This window comes from Pseudophryne corroboree, chromosome 11 (genome assembly GCF_028390025.1).
Source record: "Pseudophryne corroboree isolate aPseCor3 chromosome 11, aPseCor3.hap2, whole genome shotgun sequence".
NCBI classification, from domain to species: Eukaryota; Metazoa; Chordata; class Amphibia; order Anura; family Myobatrachidae; genus Pseudophryne; species Pseudophryne corroboree.
This window is the reverse complement of record NC_086454.1, coordinates 102,692,066-102,711,768: the sequence shown is the minus strand read 5'-3', so window position 1 is coordinate 102,711,768 and position 19,703 is coordinate 102,692,066. Positions and strand designations below refer to the sequence as shown.

The window sequence follows — 19,703 nt, the reverse complement described above, 5'->3', positions numbered from 1 at the left end:
ACATCCCACGCCGGTCACGTCCACTTGTCCAGTAGAATCCAGTAGGGGAATCTGTAAAAATGAGAGACAGATTACTTACCTACATCCCACGCCGGTCACGTCCACTTGTCCAGTAGAATCCAATAGGGGTACCTGTAAAAATGAGAGACAGATTACTTACCTACATCCCACGCCAGTCACGTCCACTTGTCCAGTAGAATTCAATAGGGGTACCTGTAAAAATGAGAGACAGATTACTTACCTACATCCCACGCTGGTCACGTCCACTTGTCAGGTAGAATCCAGTAGGGGAATCTGTAAAAATGAGAGACAGATTACTTACCTACATCCCACGCCGATCACGTCCACTTGTCCAGTAGAATTCAATAGGGGTACCTGTAAAAATGAGAGACAGATTACTTACCTACATCCCACGCCGATCACGTCCACTTGTCAGTAGAATCCAGTAGGGGAATCTGTAAAAATGAGAGACAGATTACTTACCTACATCCCACGCCGATCACGTCCACTTGTCCAGTAGAATTCAATAGGGGTACCTGTAAAAATGAGAGACAGATTACTTACCTACATCCCACGCCGATCACGTCCACTTGTCCAGTAGAATCCAGTAGGGGAATCTGTAAAAATGAGAGACAGATTACTTACCTACATCCCACGCTGGTCACGTCCACTTGTCCAGTAGAATTCAATAGGGGTACCTGTAAAAATGAGAGACAGATTACTTACCTACATCCCACGCTGGTCACGTCCACTTGTCCAGTAGAATCCAGTAGGGGAATCTGTAAAAATGAGAGACAGATTACTTACCTACATCCCACGCCGTTCACGTCCACTTGTCCAGTAGAATCCAGTAGGGGAATCTGTAAAAATGAGAGACAGATTACTTACCTACATCCCACGCCGGTCACGTCCACTTGTCCAGTAGAATCCAATAGGGGTACCTGTAAAAATGAGAGACAGATTACTTACCTACATCCCACGCTGGTCACGTCCACTTGTCCAGTAGAATTCAATAGGGGTACCTGTAAAAATGAGAGACAGATTACTTACCTACATCCCACGCCGGTCACGTCCACTTGTCCAGTAGAATCCAGTAGGGGAATCTGTAAAAATGAGAGACAGATTACTTACCTACATCCCACACCGATCACGTCCACTTGTCCAGTAGAATCCAGTAGGGGAATCTGTAAAAATGAGAGACAGATTACTTACCTACCTCCCACGCTGGTCACGTCCACTTGTCCAGTAGAATTCAATAGGGGTACCTGTAAAAATGAGAGACAGATTACTTACCTACATCCCACGCTGGTCACGTCCACTTGTCCAGTAGAATCCAATAGGGGTACCTGTAAAAATGAGAGACAGATTACTTACCTACATCCCACGCCGATAACGTCCTCTTGTCCAGTAGAATCCAATAGGGGTACCTGTAAAAATGAGAGACAGATTACTTACCTACATCCCACGCCGATAACGTCCACTTGTCCAGTAGAATCCAATAGGGGTACCTGTAAAAATGAGAGACAGATTACTTACCTACATCCCACGCTGGTCACGTCCACTTGTCCAGTAGAATCCAATAGGGGTACCTGTAAAAATGAGAGACAGATTACTTACCTACATCCCACGCCGATAACGTCCACTTGTCCAGTAGAATCCAATAGGGGTACCTGTAAAAATGAAAATGATACTTACAAACTTCAATCCACAGGAGGAGAGAGAGAGAGAGAGAGAGAGAGGGGGGGGAGGAGGAGGAGGGGGGGGGGAAAGAGAGACTAACCTGCTGCTGCTGCTGGGGAGACCGGCACACACTGCAGGGCCACGACGGGAGGACGGAGCCGGCGGAGGAGGGGGAGAGCCGCACACCGCCGCTCCTGTCAGCGGCAGCGGAGGAGGACGGGGCGCACACTACAGATGCCAATAACCGCCGGGACAATTAACACACACACACACAATTAACACACACGCACACTGTCCCACACACACACACAATTAACACACACGCACGCACACTGTCCCACACACACAAATAACACACACTCACACTGTCCCACACACACACACAATTAACACACCCACACAATTAACACACATTCACACTGTCCCCCACACACACACACACACACACACACAACACACTCACACTGTCCCACACACACAATTAACACACACTCACACTGTCCCACACACACAATTAACACACATTCACACTGTCCCACACACACACAATTAACACACATTCACACTGTCCCACACACACACAATTAACACACTCACACTGTCACACACTCACACAATTAACACACTCACACTGTCACACACTCACACAATTAACACACACTCACACACAATTAACACACACACACTGTCCCGCACCCCCCTCCCCCGACAGAAAAAAAATATAAACATAACTGTAAAGCCCGCTCACCTGTTAAGGCCGCGCGCGCGCACCTCCGCGGTCGCGCGCGATCGCGTACAGTACACTGTGCAGGGAGGAGGGGGGGGATGAGGGGAGGCTCCTGGCTGCCGTTGCCTGTCCAGTGTGACAGGCACAGCAGCCGGGGAGACAGGGAGAGCGCCGCAGGTAGCGCCGGCGGAATCCCTGTCGCATGGGGTGAGCAGGCCGTGCCGGTGGCGCCCCCTCTGTTGGGGCTTCCACGGCGCCCAGGGCACGTGCCCTGCTCGCCCCGTGCTAGATACGCCTCTGCCCACACACACACAATTAACTCACACTCAAACTGTCCCACACACACACACACACACACACACACACACACACAATTAACACTCACACTGTCCCACACACACAAATAACAAACACGCACTGTCCCACACACACACACAGTTAACACACTCACACTGTCCCACACACACACACACACAATTAACACACGCACACTGTCCCACACACACAATTAACACACACGCACACTGTCCCACACACACACACAATTAATACACACGCACACTGTCCCACACACACACAATTAACACACACTCAAACTGTCCCACACACACACACAATTAAAACACTCACACTGTCCCACACACACACACACACACACACACACACACACACACACAATTAACACACACACACTGTCCCACACACAACACACATGCACACTGTCCCACACACACACACACACACACACACACACACACAATTAACACACACACACACACACAGTCCCACAAGAACAATGTCCCACATACACACACTTAACACACACACACAATGTCCCGCACCCCCTTCCCTCCCCTGTCCCGACACTGCAAGAAAGTATAAAGTTTACCCCGGCCCGCTCACCTGAGGCTGCACTGTTCAGGGGCCGCGCACCCCCCCGAGGTCGCGCACGCGCGATCGCGTACTTTGCAGGGGGGGGAGTAGGGGGAGGCTCCTGGCTGCCGCTGCCTGTCTATTGTGACAGGCACAGCAGCCGGGGAGACAGGGAAAGCGCCGCGGGTAGCGTCGGCGGAATCCCTGACGCATGGGGCGAGTGGGCCGTGCAGGTGCCGGTGGCGCCCCCCTCTGTTGGGGCTGCCATGGCACCCAGGGCACGTGCCCTGCTCGCCCCGTGCTAGATACGCCTCTGCCTCAGAGACTGACAGAAAAGGAGCTCCTGTGAGAGGCTTGATACCTCAGATCAGTATGGAGGGAGCTTGCTGCTGATACCAGACCACCCAGGTAACCTCAGTACAACAACACTATAGACTGACACTGACAACAGGTCACATCAGAGTGCCTCAGAGCAGTTCTCCAGCACCCATGAGTACACCTATATGCTGCTGTTCCTCAGATCCCTGTTCAATGCTGTCACATTGCATTTAGCAGCCAATCAGACTGTATGTATGTGTAATGGCTCTGCAGAAGGACAAGCGAGTAGCTCCAAAAGTCAGTCAAGAGGTACCCAACCCCACATCTGTAGGACAGACACCAGCCCCTCACTGCTAGCAGGAATACATTCGTAGCTAGTACACTGCATGTCTTCATCCCCCTTTCTGGGGTAATAATAAACTGCTAACCCGCATAAGGTGATATTTGAGAGAGATCTGGATGAATGCTGATCACTGGATACGGAAATAACTGCCCTCATGACTATCTCTGGCAATAATCTACCATACTGCAGTTTCTCCACTAAACTAGGAAATTATCACCCAGCTGCAGTGTTCCAAGTCACCTCCTTGAGTATATTAACCCTCTCTATTCCAAGTATCTGCAAATAATTTACCTCTAGAGACAGTGGCCACATTACACACCCTCTGCTAGCACCTACAACTTTATACTGTAATGTAAATGCACCAGCGGAAGCTCCAAATAGGGCTGATTGTAAATGCACCACTGTGTATAACCTGATACACCATAAGGATCAGGCGAGCAATTCTTTTCAGGAGGCAAATTCTTTACCGCTGAATCTACAGTACTCCTCTTTGCAGTTTATTGAGGTTAAACATTTTGCAACTGGACTAAGTAATTATCCGTTCAGTATGGTTACAGTTGTTTAGCTTCGTAGGAGAGTAGGCTAATTCAGTACAAGTGAGTGTGTAAGCTCAGAGTTACTCTCACTTAGGAGGTACTTTTGAACTCCAAAGTGGTTTTTGTATATTGACACGAGAACAGATGTACAGCACCTTATGATTCATATTATCATAGGACTGCTGGTAATTATTGATAACATAAAAATATTCACTACTGTTTTGAAACTGATTAATCTATGTTGCATAATAGAAAAACATTTGCTGATATTATATCTTTAAAGTATCCTCACCTAGAAATGTGTATAGTGAATGCTTGCCTGTTGCTGTGTTTCTGAATCCGCTATAAGGTTCACTTTAAACCAGGTTTAATACCCCTAAGGAGAGGATATTTCTAAAATATTGATCTTAAGGTTTCTACTTAGGGAATGTTTAAATGTTGCCATTGCATGTATATGGGAAGTGTTAATGTTAAACTTAAATAACTTATGCATCACCTAACACCAGAGCCATATGCTGTCTCCAAACGCAGCCTGATAAATAAATAAAAAATTATTTATATATGGTGAGTTTATTGTGTCTTGGTTTGGGAGATCCTTTACCCCTCTGCCAAGGAAGGGGATGGAGTGACTACCAGAGAGACCATCCTTCCCGAACCACCGAACCCCATTGGTGAGCAAGAGTATTACACATATGCTGCTTTTCCCATGAATACATTGCGCACCTGCAATTTGTGCATGGAACAAAATGGCTATATTTGTCTGTAAGCAAAGTTGGAGACATCTTTGCAAGCAGTCCGTCCCTATCCGCACATTTGCTTTGATACCTGTCATAATCATCATCATCATCATTGCACACTTGAACCAGCCACTGGCGTATCTATAATAGGTGCAAGGTGTGCACTGCAGATGGGCCGCTGGGTCTATAGGGGCCCACACACTGCAACCATATAATTATACCTACCTCTATTCCTTCTCCAGTGTCCCGCATTGGTCACCGGCGTTGCGCTGCAGAGTAGCATAAATCACCATGAAAATGGCATGGTGGACAATTTCCCAGTGATTTGCGTATGTGCAGTAGAGAAGTCCCCAGGATGCAGGCTTCCATACTTAGTAGACACTGGCACTGTTAGGGAGGAGGGGCCCCTGGCAGACCCCTCTCTTACACCGCCCCCGTCTGCAGCCCTTCCAATTGTGGAAACTGTATTGCCTGCAGATTCTATTAACACGCCCTCACAGTGTCTACCGAGTTATGCCACCTTCAAGCGGAAGTGGAGATGCTATTGAACGCGTACAGCTCTACATAAACTGGGCTTGCGTATGCTTGGTTCTGCAGAATGTGCAGCATGTAATCTCCAAGGTACGCTCTGCAAGAGGGCGTAAGTTCCACTCTGCATATTTCTCATTTTATCTATTAACCTTAACCCTTGCACGCTCTTGTGGCATGCAATAGTTGTATTATATGGAGTATTACCTCCAATCATAATTGTGTGAGTGGTTAAATATTGCACGAACAAAGGGCGTGCGATGGTTAAGGGGTCGTAGCCCCTTTCAACGGCTTGAACAGCGCATGCAGGGCCTGATGAATCACCTGGTAGGTGCTGTGGTTGGGGGAGTGGAAGGTGCGGGGAGACGCAGATGGGGGCGGGGTGGGGGGGAGGGGTTGCTGTGGGGGTGATTCGGATGCTGGAGGGGCTGGTGCCACGGGTGGGGTCCGGAGCCACCGTGGGTGGTGGAGGGGGTGTGTGCGGGTGCCGCGGATGGGGCCCGGAGGTACTGTGAAAGGGGGAGGTGCGGGTAATGCTTCTCCTGCTTCTCCTCCTGGAAGCAGCTAGGCTGCTGTCCTCCCTTTGGTAGTGGCTCTCCCGGAGACTCGCACAGCAGCCAAGCAGCCAGTCACTATTGTTAGCGCCGGTGTCCCAATGCACCGCATTACAGGGAAGATGATGCACTCAATAAACTACAGCTCCCAGCAGCCCTTAGCGCCTGAATGCTTCAGCGCTAAGGGTTGCTGGGAGCTGTAGTTTATTTAGTGGTATACTTCCCTGTAACGCAGCGCCATGGGACACCGGCGCTAACAATAGTGACTGGCTAGCAGAACTAACTGACTCGCTGAATCAATGTAAAAGGTGAGAGTGCAGTGTCAGTGTCAGCGTCCAGACATTACCCTCCGTGATATCACCCACTCTATCCATTACATTAGCCATCTCGGGGCTTCCAGGCCGGCAGCCCAGGTGCTGTGTTGCGGAGTCAGGGCCTCTGGGGATCTGGGCGTGGCTGTGGCGGGGAGGCACTTCTGTGACATCACGCGCAGAGGAGGCTCCGGGGCTCAGAGAGTATGCGGTGCTGGGAGGGCTATGAAAGCCTTACGCTGCGCCGCTTTCATACACATCTGTGCCGGTGGCCGCAGCAGCTTTTGTTCCACGTGCGCCGTGGCTATGGAGTGAGGATTGTTGATGCCGGAGGGGGCAGGCGGACTGGCAGCAGGACATAGGGGGTCATTCTGACCTGATCGTAGCTGTGCTAAATTTAGCACAGCTACGATCACTTACACTGACATGCGGGGGGACGCCCAGCAAATGGCAAGTCCACCCCGCATGTCAGGCTGGCCCCCCCCCTGCACAAGTAGAAAAGCATCGCACAGCGGCGATGCTTTTTTACTTGAAGAGTAACTCCCAGCCAGCACAGCTCCTGCGGCTGGCTGGGAGTTACTCGTCGCTGCCCGGGTCGCAGCGGCTGCGTGTGACGTCACAAAGCCACTGCGGCCCACCCACTTCACGGTTCGGCCACGCCTGCGTTGGCCGGACCGCGGTCACAAAATGGTGAGCAAATGCCGCCGTGCCGCCCCAGCCAGTGCAGCGTCCGCCTCCGCCTGTCAATCAGGCAGAGGTGATCGCTAGGCAACGACAGCCATCAGCTGTCAGCCATGTCGCATGTGCAGTTCTGACCTGATCGCTGCTGTAAAAGGATTTTTTCCCGCACAGAGACTTGCTGCAGATGCAGTGGCATACCCTCCAGCTGTACCTTTTTTTATGGTCTGTACTGATGTTTGGCTCTCCAAACTTCCATTGAAAGTATAGGAAAAGGGGCGTGGTCATGCCACTGTACCCGTGGCCACGCTCCCTTTTTGAATTTTTAGCGATTTTTATGTGTAAATTGTTGGAGGGTATGTTGCTGCAGATGCAGTGGGCCTATTTTGGGGTGTGGACCTGGAGCTGCAGCTCCATCAGCCTCACTGTTAATCCTGCTCTGAGAACACACAGCAGCCAAAGGACAGAGCCTCCCATTGGATGTAACCTGTGTGGGAGGGCGTTTCTCGCCCAATCAGCTGTGGACTGGGTGTGATAGACCTGCTGCTAACCCAATGAGAGCTCCTAGCCACGCCCAGCGTTAGCCACACAGTCACAGAGTGACAGATCTGGGCAGTTATATAGGAGATAGTTGTTGCAGCTCGGGTACATTACGCCTGCTCTGTTTTGTCTACTGAAACTTTGAAAACATGCATCTTTCATTGCACTGATCTCTAGCACAATGCAAGAAGATGGAAGTAGATGGCTCTTTGTTGAGGCATCACCCAGCACAGAAACAAGCCTGGCCACTGAATCAGGCTCTCTGTAACATAGAAGCAGTGCAAGAGATTTTGGGGCCAACTAATAGTGTCATGCAAGTCGGAGGCAATTACACTTGTATTGTATGCACAGAACCATGCTGAGTTATACTCATCTATGTGACCACTATCTATGTCCATGTTCTTGGTTATGTGCACTTGCAAGATAACTCTGCATAGCCCACAATACCTTCTATGTGCCCCTGCTAAAAGCCTACAAGTAAATGCCCCATTGCCACACAGGTACTTCCATTCATCCACACATAGAAATGTGATTAGATGTGTATGCCCAGGTCCTGAGCATGCACAGTGCTAAAGCCTGCAAGATCCATCTGCAGAACGGACATGTAACTCTACATCCGCTCCTTAGGCCTTAATAAAAAACAAAACTCAAAATGTGTCAATCATTGATGTATGGTTCTTTTAAAATACCAAAGCGCATGTGGTTTTGAGCAAAACACTAGTTCTTTTTACCCCAAACTGCATAGTAATAACGTGTGTAAAGCAAACACAAGAGATGCAGTATTGGGACCTCAGATCTTAGGGCTTGTTTAATTAGCTTGTCACTTGCTCATTGCTGCTAAAAAGAGCCACAGAAGGTGAGTCAGGAGAGTAGAGATAGATAGCAATACATTAACATTGCTTTCCGAGCGTTGCCTTGTACCTCTGAATCACTCAATGTGAGAATTCATGGAAACTGGAAAAGGAACACGCTGCTGTTCCTACCTTCTTACCTCTGTCTTCTATTCCGATTCTCCTTCATGCGTAAGCTTTATATAGGAATTTTAAATCGGCAACAACATCACCAACCATCACTAAACTGACCGTATCAGATGCATTTATCTCTAAATTTGCATACGAGCAGCAATCATTCCTGCCAATCAGAGCCTCATCTAAAACAGTTGCCTTGTTTTCTCTAAGGCGCTTCATTCATACTAAGAACCATTTGTATGTGTCTCAGGTTTTAATTAGAGATGAGCGCCTGAAATTTTTCGGGTTTTGTGTTTTGGTTTTGGGTTCGGTTCCGCGGCCGTGTTTTGGGTTCGAACGCGTTTTGGCAAAACCTCACCGAATTATTTTTGTCGGATTCGGGTGTGTTTTGGATTCGGGTGTTTTTTTCCAAAAACACTAAAAAACAGCTTAAATCATAGAATTTGGGGGTCATTTTGATCCCAAAGTATTATTAACCTCAAAAACCATAATTTACACTCATTTTCAGTCTATTCTGAATACCTCACACCTCACAATATTATTTTTAGTCCTAAAATTTGCACCGAGGTCGCTGTGTGAGTAAGATAAGCGACCCTAGTGGCCGACACAAACACCGGGCCCATCTAGGAGTGGCACTGCAGTGTCACGCAGGATGTCCCTTCCAAAAAACCCTCCCCAAACAGCACATGACGCAAAGAAAAAAAGAGGCGCAATGAGGTAGCTGTGTGAGTAAGATTAGCGACCCTAGTGGCCGACACAAACACCGGGCCCATCTAGGAGAGGCACTGCAGTGTCACGCAGGATGTCCCTTCCAAAAAACCCTCCCCAAACAGCACATGACGCAAAGAAAAAAAGAGGCTTTTTACTGATATTTGGTGTTTTGGATTTGACATGCTCTGTACTATGACATTGGGCATCGGCCTTGGCAGACGACGTTGCTGGCATTTCATCGTCTCGGCCATGACTAGTGGCAGCAGCTTCAGCACGAGGTGGAAGTGGATCTTGATCTTTCCCTAATTTTGGAACCTCAACTTTTTTGTTCTCCATATTTTATAGGCAGAACTAAAAGGCACCTCAGGTAAACAATGGAGATGGATGGATTGGATACTAGTATACAATTATGGACGGACTGCCACGGTTAGGTGGTATAAAAAAACCACGGTTAGGTGGTATATATTGTAATACAATTATGGATGGACGGACTGCCTGCCGAGTGCCGACACAGAGGTAGCCACAGCCGTGAACTACCGCACTGTACACTGGTTGATAAAGAGATAGTAGTATACTCGTAACAACTAGTATGACTGACTATGACGGTATAAAGAATGAAAAAAAAACCACGGTTAGGTGGTATATATTATAATACAATTATGGATGGACGGACTGCCTGCCGACTGCCGACACAGAGGTAGCCACAGCCGTGAACTACCGCACTGTACACTGGTTGATAAAGAGATAGTAGTATACTCGTAACAACTAGTATGACACTATGACGGTATAAAGAATGAAAAAAAAACCACGGTTAGGTGGTATATATTATAATACAATTATGGATGGACGGACTGCCTGCCGAGTGCCGACACAGAGGTAGCCACAGCCGTGAACTACCGCACTGTACACTGGTTGATAAAGAGATAGTAGTATACTCGTAACAACTAGTATGACTGACTATGACGGTATAAAGAATGAAAAAAAAACCACGGTTAGGTGGTATATATTATAATACAATTATGGATGGACGGACTGCCTGCCGACTGCCGACACAGAGGTAGCCACAGCCGTGAACTACCGCACTGTACACTGGTTGATAAAGAGATAGTAGTATACTCGTAACAACTAGTATGACACTATGACGGTATAAAGAATGAAAAAAAAACCACGGTTAGGTGGTATATATTATAATAATACAATTATGGATGGACGGACTGCCTGCCGACTGCCGACACAGAGGTAGCCACAGCCGTGAACTACCGCACTGTACACTGGTTGATAAAGAGATAGTAGTATACTCGTAACAACTAGTATGACTATGACGACGGTATAAAGAAAGAAAAAAAAATACCACGGTTAGGTGGTATATAATTATACAATTATGGATGGACGGACTGCCTGCCGAGTGCCGACTGCCGACACAGAGGTAGCCACAGCCGTGAACTACCGCACTGTACTGTGTCTGCTGCTAATATAGACTGGTTGATAAAGAGATAGTATACAACAATATACTACTATACTGGTGGTCAGGCACTGGTCACCACTAGTCACACTGGCAGTGGCACTCCTGCAGCAAAAGTGTGCACTGTTTAATTTTAAATTAATATAATATTATGTACTCCTGGCTCCTGCTATAACAACCTGCAGTGCTCCCCAGTCTCCCCCACAATTATTATAAGCTTTTATACATTGATGTGCAGCACACTGGGCTGAGCTGAGTGCACACAGACTGAGTCACACTGTGTGACTGCTGTGTATCGTTTTTTTCAGGCAGAGAACGGATATAGCAGAGAACGGATATATTAAATAAAAGTTAACTTAACAACAACTGCACTGGTCACTGTGGTAAACTCTGTCTGCACAATCTCTCTCTCTCTCTTCTAATCTATTCTAATGGAGAGGACGCCAGCCACGTCCTCTCCCTATCAATCTCAATGCACGTGTGAAAATGGCGGCGACGCGCGGCTCCTTATATAGAATCCGAGTCTCGCGAGAATCCGACAGCGTCATGATGACGTTCGGGCGCGCTCGGGTTAACCGAGCAAGGCGGGAAGATCCGAGTCGCTCGGACCCGTGAAAAAAAAAGTGAAGTTCGTGCGGGTTCGGATTCAAAGAAACCGAACCCGCTCATCTCTAGTTTTAATACACTGTGCTTTGCACTTCAGCAATTTTAATCCACACAGTTTTCTCTGCAGTTTTGCCTTTGATACACTGCATGGTTTGCTCATGTGATGACCGCTCTGTTATACATTCTGGCCTAAGGGGCTGATTTATAGGTGGATGCTAATTAGTGATGTGCACCGGACATTTTTCGGGTTTTGTGTTTTGGTTTTGGATTCGGTTCCGCGGCCGTGTTTTGGATTCGGACGCGTTTTGGCAAAACCTCACCGAAAATTTTTTGTCGGATTCGGGTGTGTTTTGGATTCGGGTGTTTTTATCAAAAAACCCTAAAAAATAGCTTAAATCATAGAATTTGGGGGTCATTTTGATCCCATAGTATTATTAACCTCAATTACCATAATTTCCACTCATTTCCAGTCTATTCTGAACACCTCACAATATTATTTTTAGTCCTACAATTTGCACCGAGGTCGCTGGATGGCTAAACTAAGCGACACAAGTGGCCGACACAAACACCTGGCCCATCTAGGAGTGGCACTGCAGTGTCAATCAAGACAGGATGGCACTTCAAAAAAATTGTCCCCAAACAGCACATGATGCAAATAAAAAAAGAGGCGCGCCACAGGTATAGAATGTAGATGGATAGTATACTTAATGACGACACAGAGGTAGGCACAGCAGTGGCCTTCCGTATTGTACTGCTATATATAGTATACTGGTGGTCACTGTGTCAGCAAAACTCTGCACTGTACTCCTCCTATATAATATTAATTATACTGGTGGTCCCCAGTCCCCACAATAAAGCAGCACACTGAGCACAGATATGGAGTGTTTTTCAGGCAGACAACGTATACTGGTGGTCACTGTCAGCAAAACTCTGCACTGTACTCCTGCTATATAATACAGCTGCTCCCCAGTCCCCACAATTAAGCAGTGTGAGCACAGATATATTATGCAGCACACTGAGCACAGATATGGTATGGAGCGTTTTTTCAGGCAGAGAACGGATAAAACTGGTGGTCACTGATCAGCAAAACTCTGCACTGTACTCCTCCTAACAGTTGCTCCCCAGTCCTCCCCACAATTAAGCAATAAAGCAATCAAGTTCAACAATAAACGGAGAGGACGCCAGCCACGTCCTCTCCCTATCATCTCCAATGCACGAGTGAAAATGGCGGCGACGCGCGGCTGCTTATATAGAATCCGAATCTCGCGAGAATCCGACAGCGGGATGATGACGTTCGGGTGCGCTCGGGTTAGCCGAGCAAGGCGGGAAGGTTCGAACCTGCCTCGGACCCGTGTAAAAAGGGTGAAGTTCGGGGGGGTTCGGTTTCCGAGAAACCGAACCCGCTCATCTCTAATGCTAATCATACTTGCCTACCTGACCCTCTCCATGAGGGAGAAAATGCTCTGTTCCTGGACTTTCCTGGTAATGTACGATTGGCATCACCTGTGGTGAGCTAGTTAATTGATAAGAAACTGATGCCAAAAGGGATGGTGCTAGATGATAATGACATAACATTCAATAACGAAGCACAGCAATGCACTAATAAATAATGAGTAGGTGATCCCACATACATGTCCTACAGCATGTGCCTATGTCATGTGTGGAACATGTCCTACGCGTGTTATTATACTAAGGGTATGCTTTCTCTAATATTATCCTTTTCATTACAGGTGGAACGTGAAATTGCTATACTCAAACTTATTGAACATCCGCATGTTTTAAAGTTACATGATGTATATGAGAACAAGAAATACCTGTGAGTATGCTATATATGATGATCTATTACATACTATTCCATGAATGACTGTAGTGGGGAGAAGGTTGGCAGCTCAGAAAGATCTCTGTGGCAGCATTTTGTGTATGCGTTCGCCCGCTTTAATCAGTACCGTTTTACCTCCATGATTATAGAAACAAAAATAGAACAGAAATTATTTTACATTTACCATCATTCTTTGTAAATATGACCAAAAATTCTTTGTTTTGCTTTTCCACAGTAATTTTTTTTCTAACTAAAAATACTAATATCATGTATGTTAGAAAAATAAATGAACCTGATAGTGTGGTATTATTAGTAAAAAGAAGTCTACATAAAAGTGACGCGCAAACGCCTTTGAGTCCTACTGGAGAATGAGTGCAATATAAATACAATTATTATTATTATTATTATTAGTGCTCTTGGACCAAAATGAAAGTTATGGCAGGCTTCTCTGTTGATGTGGTGGATGTTAGGGTACACTTCAGGGGGATCTCAACGGGCTGGTTAGGTACACTGATTTCCCAGTTCAGAAATAAAAACAGAATAGCACAATAACGTTATACTGTTTGAACCAAATTAAGAAAGAGTAATAAATATAATATGTAGACAAAAGTGATTGGACACCCCTGTGCAAGTGAAATGATGTGCTCCTGTAGCAGACACGTGTTTGTGAAGGTATAAAACGGGTAGAGGACACTGATCAGATCATTTGCTAACAGAATGGCTTGCCGGAAGGAGCTAACCGAGGTTAAAAAGAGGATCATTATAGGCTGCTCGATCGGAGGTATGAGTATGAGAAGCATTGCGGATGTATGGAAGGTTCCTAAATCCACTGTATCCTTTGTCATTAATACGTGGGAAAAGAAAGGTCATTTCAGGAATGCTCCTCACCCTGGAAGAACCCTGAAACTGCAACCCAGGGACCGGAGAGTGCTAACCAGGGAGCTGCGAATGAACAGGGGACGTACCATGCATACCATGGCACACGAGTTCCAAATATGCTGTTTTCGACAAGAACACTTCATAGGGAGGCTCATTCACTTGGAATGCATGGTTGCATTAACTCTGAGAAGTATAGCGATGTTCTCAATAACTCTGAGCTCCCTATATTGTGGCAGTTCTACGGAAACTCTGAATAAAAATTCAGTAACCCAGATGGACTGGCCAGCTCAGAGTACAGATGTTGTTAACCCCATTGAGAACCTCTGGATTGAATTGGAGCGACGGGTGCGTTCTATGACAGCTTGACCTTCAGTGTCGCAGATGGTCACTGTACTTAAGGGGAAATGGCAAAACATATGACCTGCTGTTGTCCAGGAACTTGTGGGCAGTTTGCCAAGATGGGTGTTTGCAGTAATAACTGCACATGGTGGACCTACAAAGTACTGACATCAATACAATTTTGTTGATCTATTTGCTGCCAGTGTCCAATCGCTTTGTCTACATAATGGGATCTATTTACTAAGCCTTGGATGGAAATAAAGGGACGGAGATAAAGTACCAGCCAATCAGCTCCTAACTGCCACGTCACAGGCTGTGTTTGAAAAATGACAGTAAAGCAGCTGATTGGCTGGTAATTTATCTCCGTCCATTTTACCTCCATCCAAGGATTACTAAATAGACCCCATAGTGTAGTAGGTAGACTGTGTGTGACTGTAGGTAGACTGTGTATTTTGGAATATCCTCTTGAGTATCCTAGGATTTTTTTCTCCACCAGATTCTGGATCTCATAAGGAAAGAAATAATGGTCCTATAGTGTGTTATTATAACCACCACTATTTTATGTACATACTAGTGTTTGCCTCTGGCTTCGCTCGCATAGATGTCTTCCGGGGAAAAAATGTATTCTCCATAGTACATAAACAAACACTAGAAGTATAATTATCCCCCCAAATTTATATTTATATACATATAGTAATTTTGGACTTGAGCCTGCACACGTTGAGAGTCTGGTTTTTCATTTATTGCTCCTCTCCCTGATGTCACATTGAGATCAAACTGCAGATACACTAACTCAGTTTCTTTCTAGGTCACTAAGCTATCCAATAGTGGACACACCATCCAAATTCATCCAGTAGTTTTGCGTGATGTCGGAACGAACCGACAGACCAACAGAAAATAAGAATTTACTTACCGATAATTCTATTTCTCGTAGTCCGTAGTGGATGCTGGGAACTCCGAAAGGACCATGGGGAATAGCGGCTCCGCAGGAGACTGGGCACAAAAGTAAAAGCTTTAGGACTACCTGGTGTGCACTGGCTCCTCCCCCTATGACCCTCCTCCAAGCCTCAGTTAGGATACTGTGCCCGGACGAGCGTAAACAATAAGGAAGGATTTTGAATCCCGGGTAAGACTCTTACCAGCCACACCAATCACACCGTACAACCTGTGATCTGAACCCAGTTAACAGCATGATAACAGAGGAGCCTCTGAAAAGATGGCTCACAACAATAATAACCCGATTTTTGTAACAATAACTATGTACAAGTATTGCAGACAATCCGCACTTGGGATGGGCGCCCAGCATCCACTACGGACTACGAGAAATAGAATTATCGGTAAGTAAATTCTTATTTTCTCTGACGTCCTAGTGGATGCTGGGAACTCCGAAAGGACCATGGGGATTATACCAAAGCTCCCAAACGGGCGGGAGAGTGCGGATGACTCTGCAGCACCGAATGAGAGAACTCCAGGTCCTCCTCAGCCAGGGTATCAAATTTGTAGAATTTAGCAAACGTGTTTGCCCCTGACCAAGTAGCTGCTCGGCAAAGTTGTAAAGCCGAGACCCCTCGGGCAGCCGCCCAAGATGAGCCCACTTTCCTTGTGGAATGGGCTTTTACAGATTTTGGCTGTGGCAGGCCTGCCACAGAATGTGCAAGCTGAATTGTACTACAAATCCAACGAGCAATAGTCTGCTTAGAAGCAGGAGCACCCAGCTTGTTGGGTGCATACAGGATAAACAGCGAGTCAGATTTCCTGACTCCAGCCGTCCTGGAAACATATATTTTCAGGGCCCTGACTACGTCCAGCAACTTGGAGTCCTCCAAGTCCCTAGTAGCCGCAGGTACCACAATAGGCTGGTTTAAGTGAAACGCTGAAACCACCTTAGGGAGAAATTGAGAACGAGTCCTCAATTCTGCCCTGTCCGTATGAAAAATTAGGTAAGGGCTTTTATAGGATAAAGCCGCCAATTCTGAAACACGCCTGGCTGAAGCCAGGGCTAACAGCATTACCACTTTCCATGTGCGATATTTTAAGTCCACAGTGGTGAGTGGTTCAAACCAATGTGATTTTAGGAACCCCAAAACTACATTGAGATCCCAAGGTGCCACTGGAGGCACAAAAGGAGGCTGTATATGCAGTACCCCCTTGACAAACGTCTGAACTTCAGGAACTGAAGCCAGTTCTTTCTGGAAGAAAATCGACAGGGCCGAAATTTGAACCTAAATGGACCCTAATTTTAGGCCCATAGACAGTCCTGTTTGCAGGAAATGCAGGAAACGACCCAGTTGAAATTCCTCTGTAGGGGCCTTCCTGGCCTCACACCACGCAACATATTTACGCCAAATACGGTGATAATGTTGCACGGTTACATCCTTCCTGGCTTTGATCAGGGTAGGGATGACTTCATCCGGAATGCCTTTTTCCTTCAGGATCCGGCGTTCAACCGCCATGCCGTCAAACGCAGCCGCGGTAAGTCTTGGAACAGACAGGGTCCATGCTGGAGCAGGTCCTTTCTTAGAGGTAGAGGCCACGGGTCCTCCGTGAGCATCTCTTGAAGTTCCGGGTACCAAGTCCTTCTTGGCCAATCCGGAGCCACGAGTATAGTCCTTACTCCTCTCCTTCTTATGATTCTCAGTACCTTGGGTATGAGAGGCAGAGGAGGGAACACATACACTGACTGGTACACCCACGGTGTTACCAGAGCGTCCACAGCTATTGCCTGAGGGTCCCTTGACCTGGCGCAATATCTGTCTAGTTTTTTGTTGAGGCGGGACGCCATCATGTCCACCTTTGGTTTTTCCCAACGGTTCACAATCATGTGGAAGACTTCTGGGTGAAGTCCCCACTCCCCCGGGTGGAGGTCGTGTCTGCTGAGGAAGTCTGCTTCCCAGTTGTCCACTCCCGGAATGAACACTGCTGACAGTGCTATCACATGATTTTCCGCCCAGAGAAGAATCCTTGCAACTTCTGCCATTGCCCTCCTGCTTCTTGTGCCGCCCTGTCTGTTTACGTGGGCGACTGCCGTGATGTTGTCCGACTGGATCAACACCGGCTGACCCTGAAGCAGAGGCCTTGCTTGACTTAGGGCTTTGTAAATGGCCCTTAGTTCCAGGATATTTATGTGAAATGACGTTTCCATGCTTGACCACAAGCCCTGGAAATTTCTTCCCTGTGTGACTGCTCCCCAGCCTCTCAGGCTGGCATCCGTGGTCACCAGGACCCAGTCCTGAATGCCGAATCTGCGGCCCTCTAGAAGATGAGCACTCTGCAACCACCACAGGAGAGACACCCTTGTCCTTGGAGACAGGGTTATCCGCTGATGCATCTGAAGATGCGATCCGGACCATTTGTCCAGCAGATCCCACTGAAAAGTTCTTGCGTGGAATCTGCCGAATGGAATCGCTTCGTAAGAAACCACCATTTTTCCCAGGACCCTTGTGCATTGATGCACTGACACTTGGCCTGGTTTTAGGAGGTTCCTGACTAGCTCGGATAACTCCCTGGCTTTCTCCTCCGGGAGAAACACCTTTTTCTGGACTGTGTCCAGAATCATCCCTAGGAACAGCAGACGTGTCGTCGGAATCAGCTGCGATTTTGGAATATTTAGAATCCACCCGTGCTGTCGTAGTACTACTTGAGATAGTGCTACTCCGACCTCTAACTGTTCCCTGGACCTTGCCCTTATCAGGAGATCGTCCAAGTAAGGGATAATTAAGACGCCTTTTCTTCGAAGAAGAATCATCATTTCGGCCATTACCTTGGTAAAGACCCGGGGTGCCGTGGACAATCCAAACGGCAGCGTCTGAAACTGATAGTGACAGTTCTGTACCACAAACCTGAGGTACCCTTGGTGAGAAGGGCAAATTGGGACATGGAGGTAAGCATCCTTGATGTCCAGAGACACCATATAGTCCCCTTCTTCCAGGTTCGCTATCACTGCTCTGAGTGACTCCATCTTGAATTTGAACCTTTGTATGTAAGTGTTCAAGGATTTCAGATTTAAAATAGGTCTCACCGAGCCGTCCGGCTTCGGTACCACAAACAGCGTGGAATAATACCCCTTTCCCTGTTGTAGGAGGGGTACCTTGATTATCACCTGCTGGGAATACAGCTTGTGAATGGCTTCCAATACCGCCTCCCTGTCGGAGGGAGACGTTGGTAAAGCAGACTTCAGGAACCGGCGAGGGGGAGACGTCTCGAATTCCAATTTGTACCCCTGAGATACTACCTGCAGGATCCAGGGGTCCACTTGCGAGTGAGCCCACTGCGCGCTGACATTTTTGAGACGACCCCCCACCGTACCTGAGTCCGCTTGTAAGGCCCCAGCGTCATGCTGAGGACTTGGCAGAAGCGGGGGAGGGCTTCTGTTCCTGGGAAGAGGCTGCCTGGTGCAGTCTTTTTCCCCTTCCTCTGCCCCGGGGCAGATATGAGTGGCCTTTTGCCCGCTTGCCCTTATGGGGACGAAAGGACTGAGCCTGAAAAGACGGTGTCTTTTTCTGCTGAGAGGTGACCTGGGGTAAAAAGGTGGATTTCCCAGCCGTTGCCGTGGCCACCAGGTCCGATAGACCGACCCCAAATAACTCCTCCCCTTTATACGGCAATACTTCCATATGCCGTTTGGAATCCGCATCACCTGACCACTGTCGCGTCCATATCCCTCTTCTGGCAGAAATGGACAGCGCACTTACTCTTGATGCCAGAGTGCAAATATCCCTCTGTGCATCTCGCATATATAGAAATGCATCCTTTAAATGCTCTATAGTCAATAATATACTGTCCCTGTCCAGGGTATCAATATTTTCAGTCAGGGAATCCGACCAAGCCACCCCAGCACTGCACATCCAGGCTGAGGCGATTGCTGGTCGCAGTATAACACCAGTATGTGTGTATATACTTTTTAGGATATTTTCCAGCTTCCTATCAGCTGGCTCCTTGAGGGCGGCCGTATCAGGAGACGGTAACGCCACTTGTTTTGATAAGCGTGTGAGCGCCTTATCTACCCTAGGGGGTGTTTCCCAACGCGCCCTAACCTCTGGCGGGAAAGGGTATAATGCCAATAATTTTTTAGAAATTAGCAGTTTTTTATCGGGG

General features: G+C 47.4%; 1 protein-coding gene across 5 annotated transcripts in view; it reads left to right on the top strand.

Annotated features, from left to right (window-relative positions):
* Positions 1–19,703, top strand: part of BRSK2 (BR serine/threonine kinase 2) — a 245,953-nt gene that overhangs the window by 146,019 nt on the left and 80,231 nt on the right. For all 5 annotated transcript variants that reach the window (XM_063944693.1, XM_063944692.1, XM_063944691.1 and 2 more), the window contains exon 3: positions 13,303–13,388. In XM_063944693.1, coding sequence (XP_063800763.1) covers positions 13,303–13,388 — 86 coding nt within the window. The remainder of the gene's footprint in view (positions 1–13,302; positions 13,389–19,703) is intronic.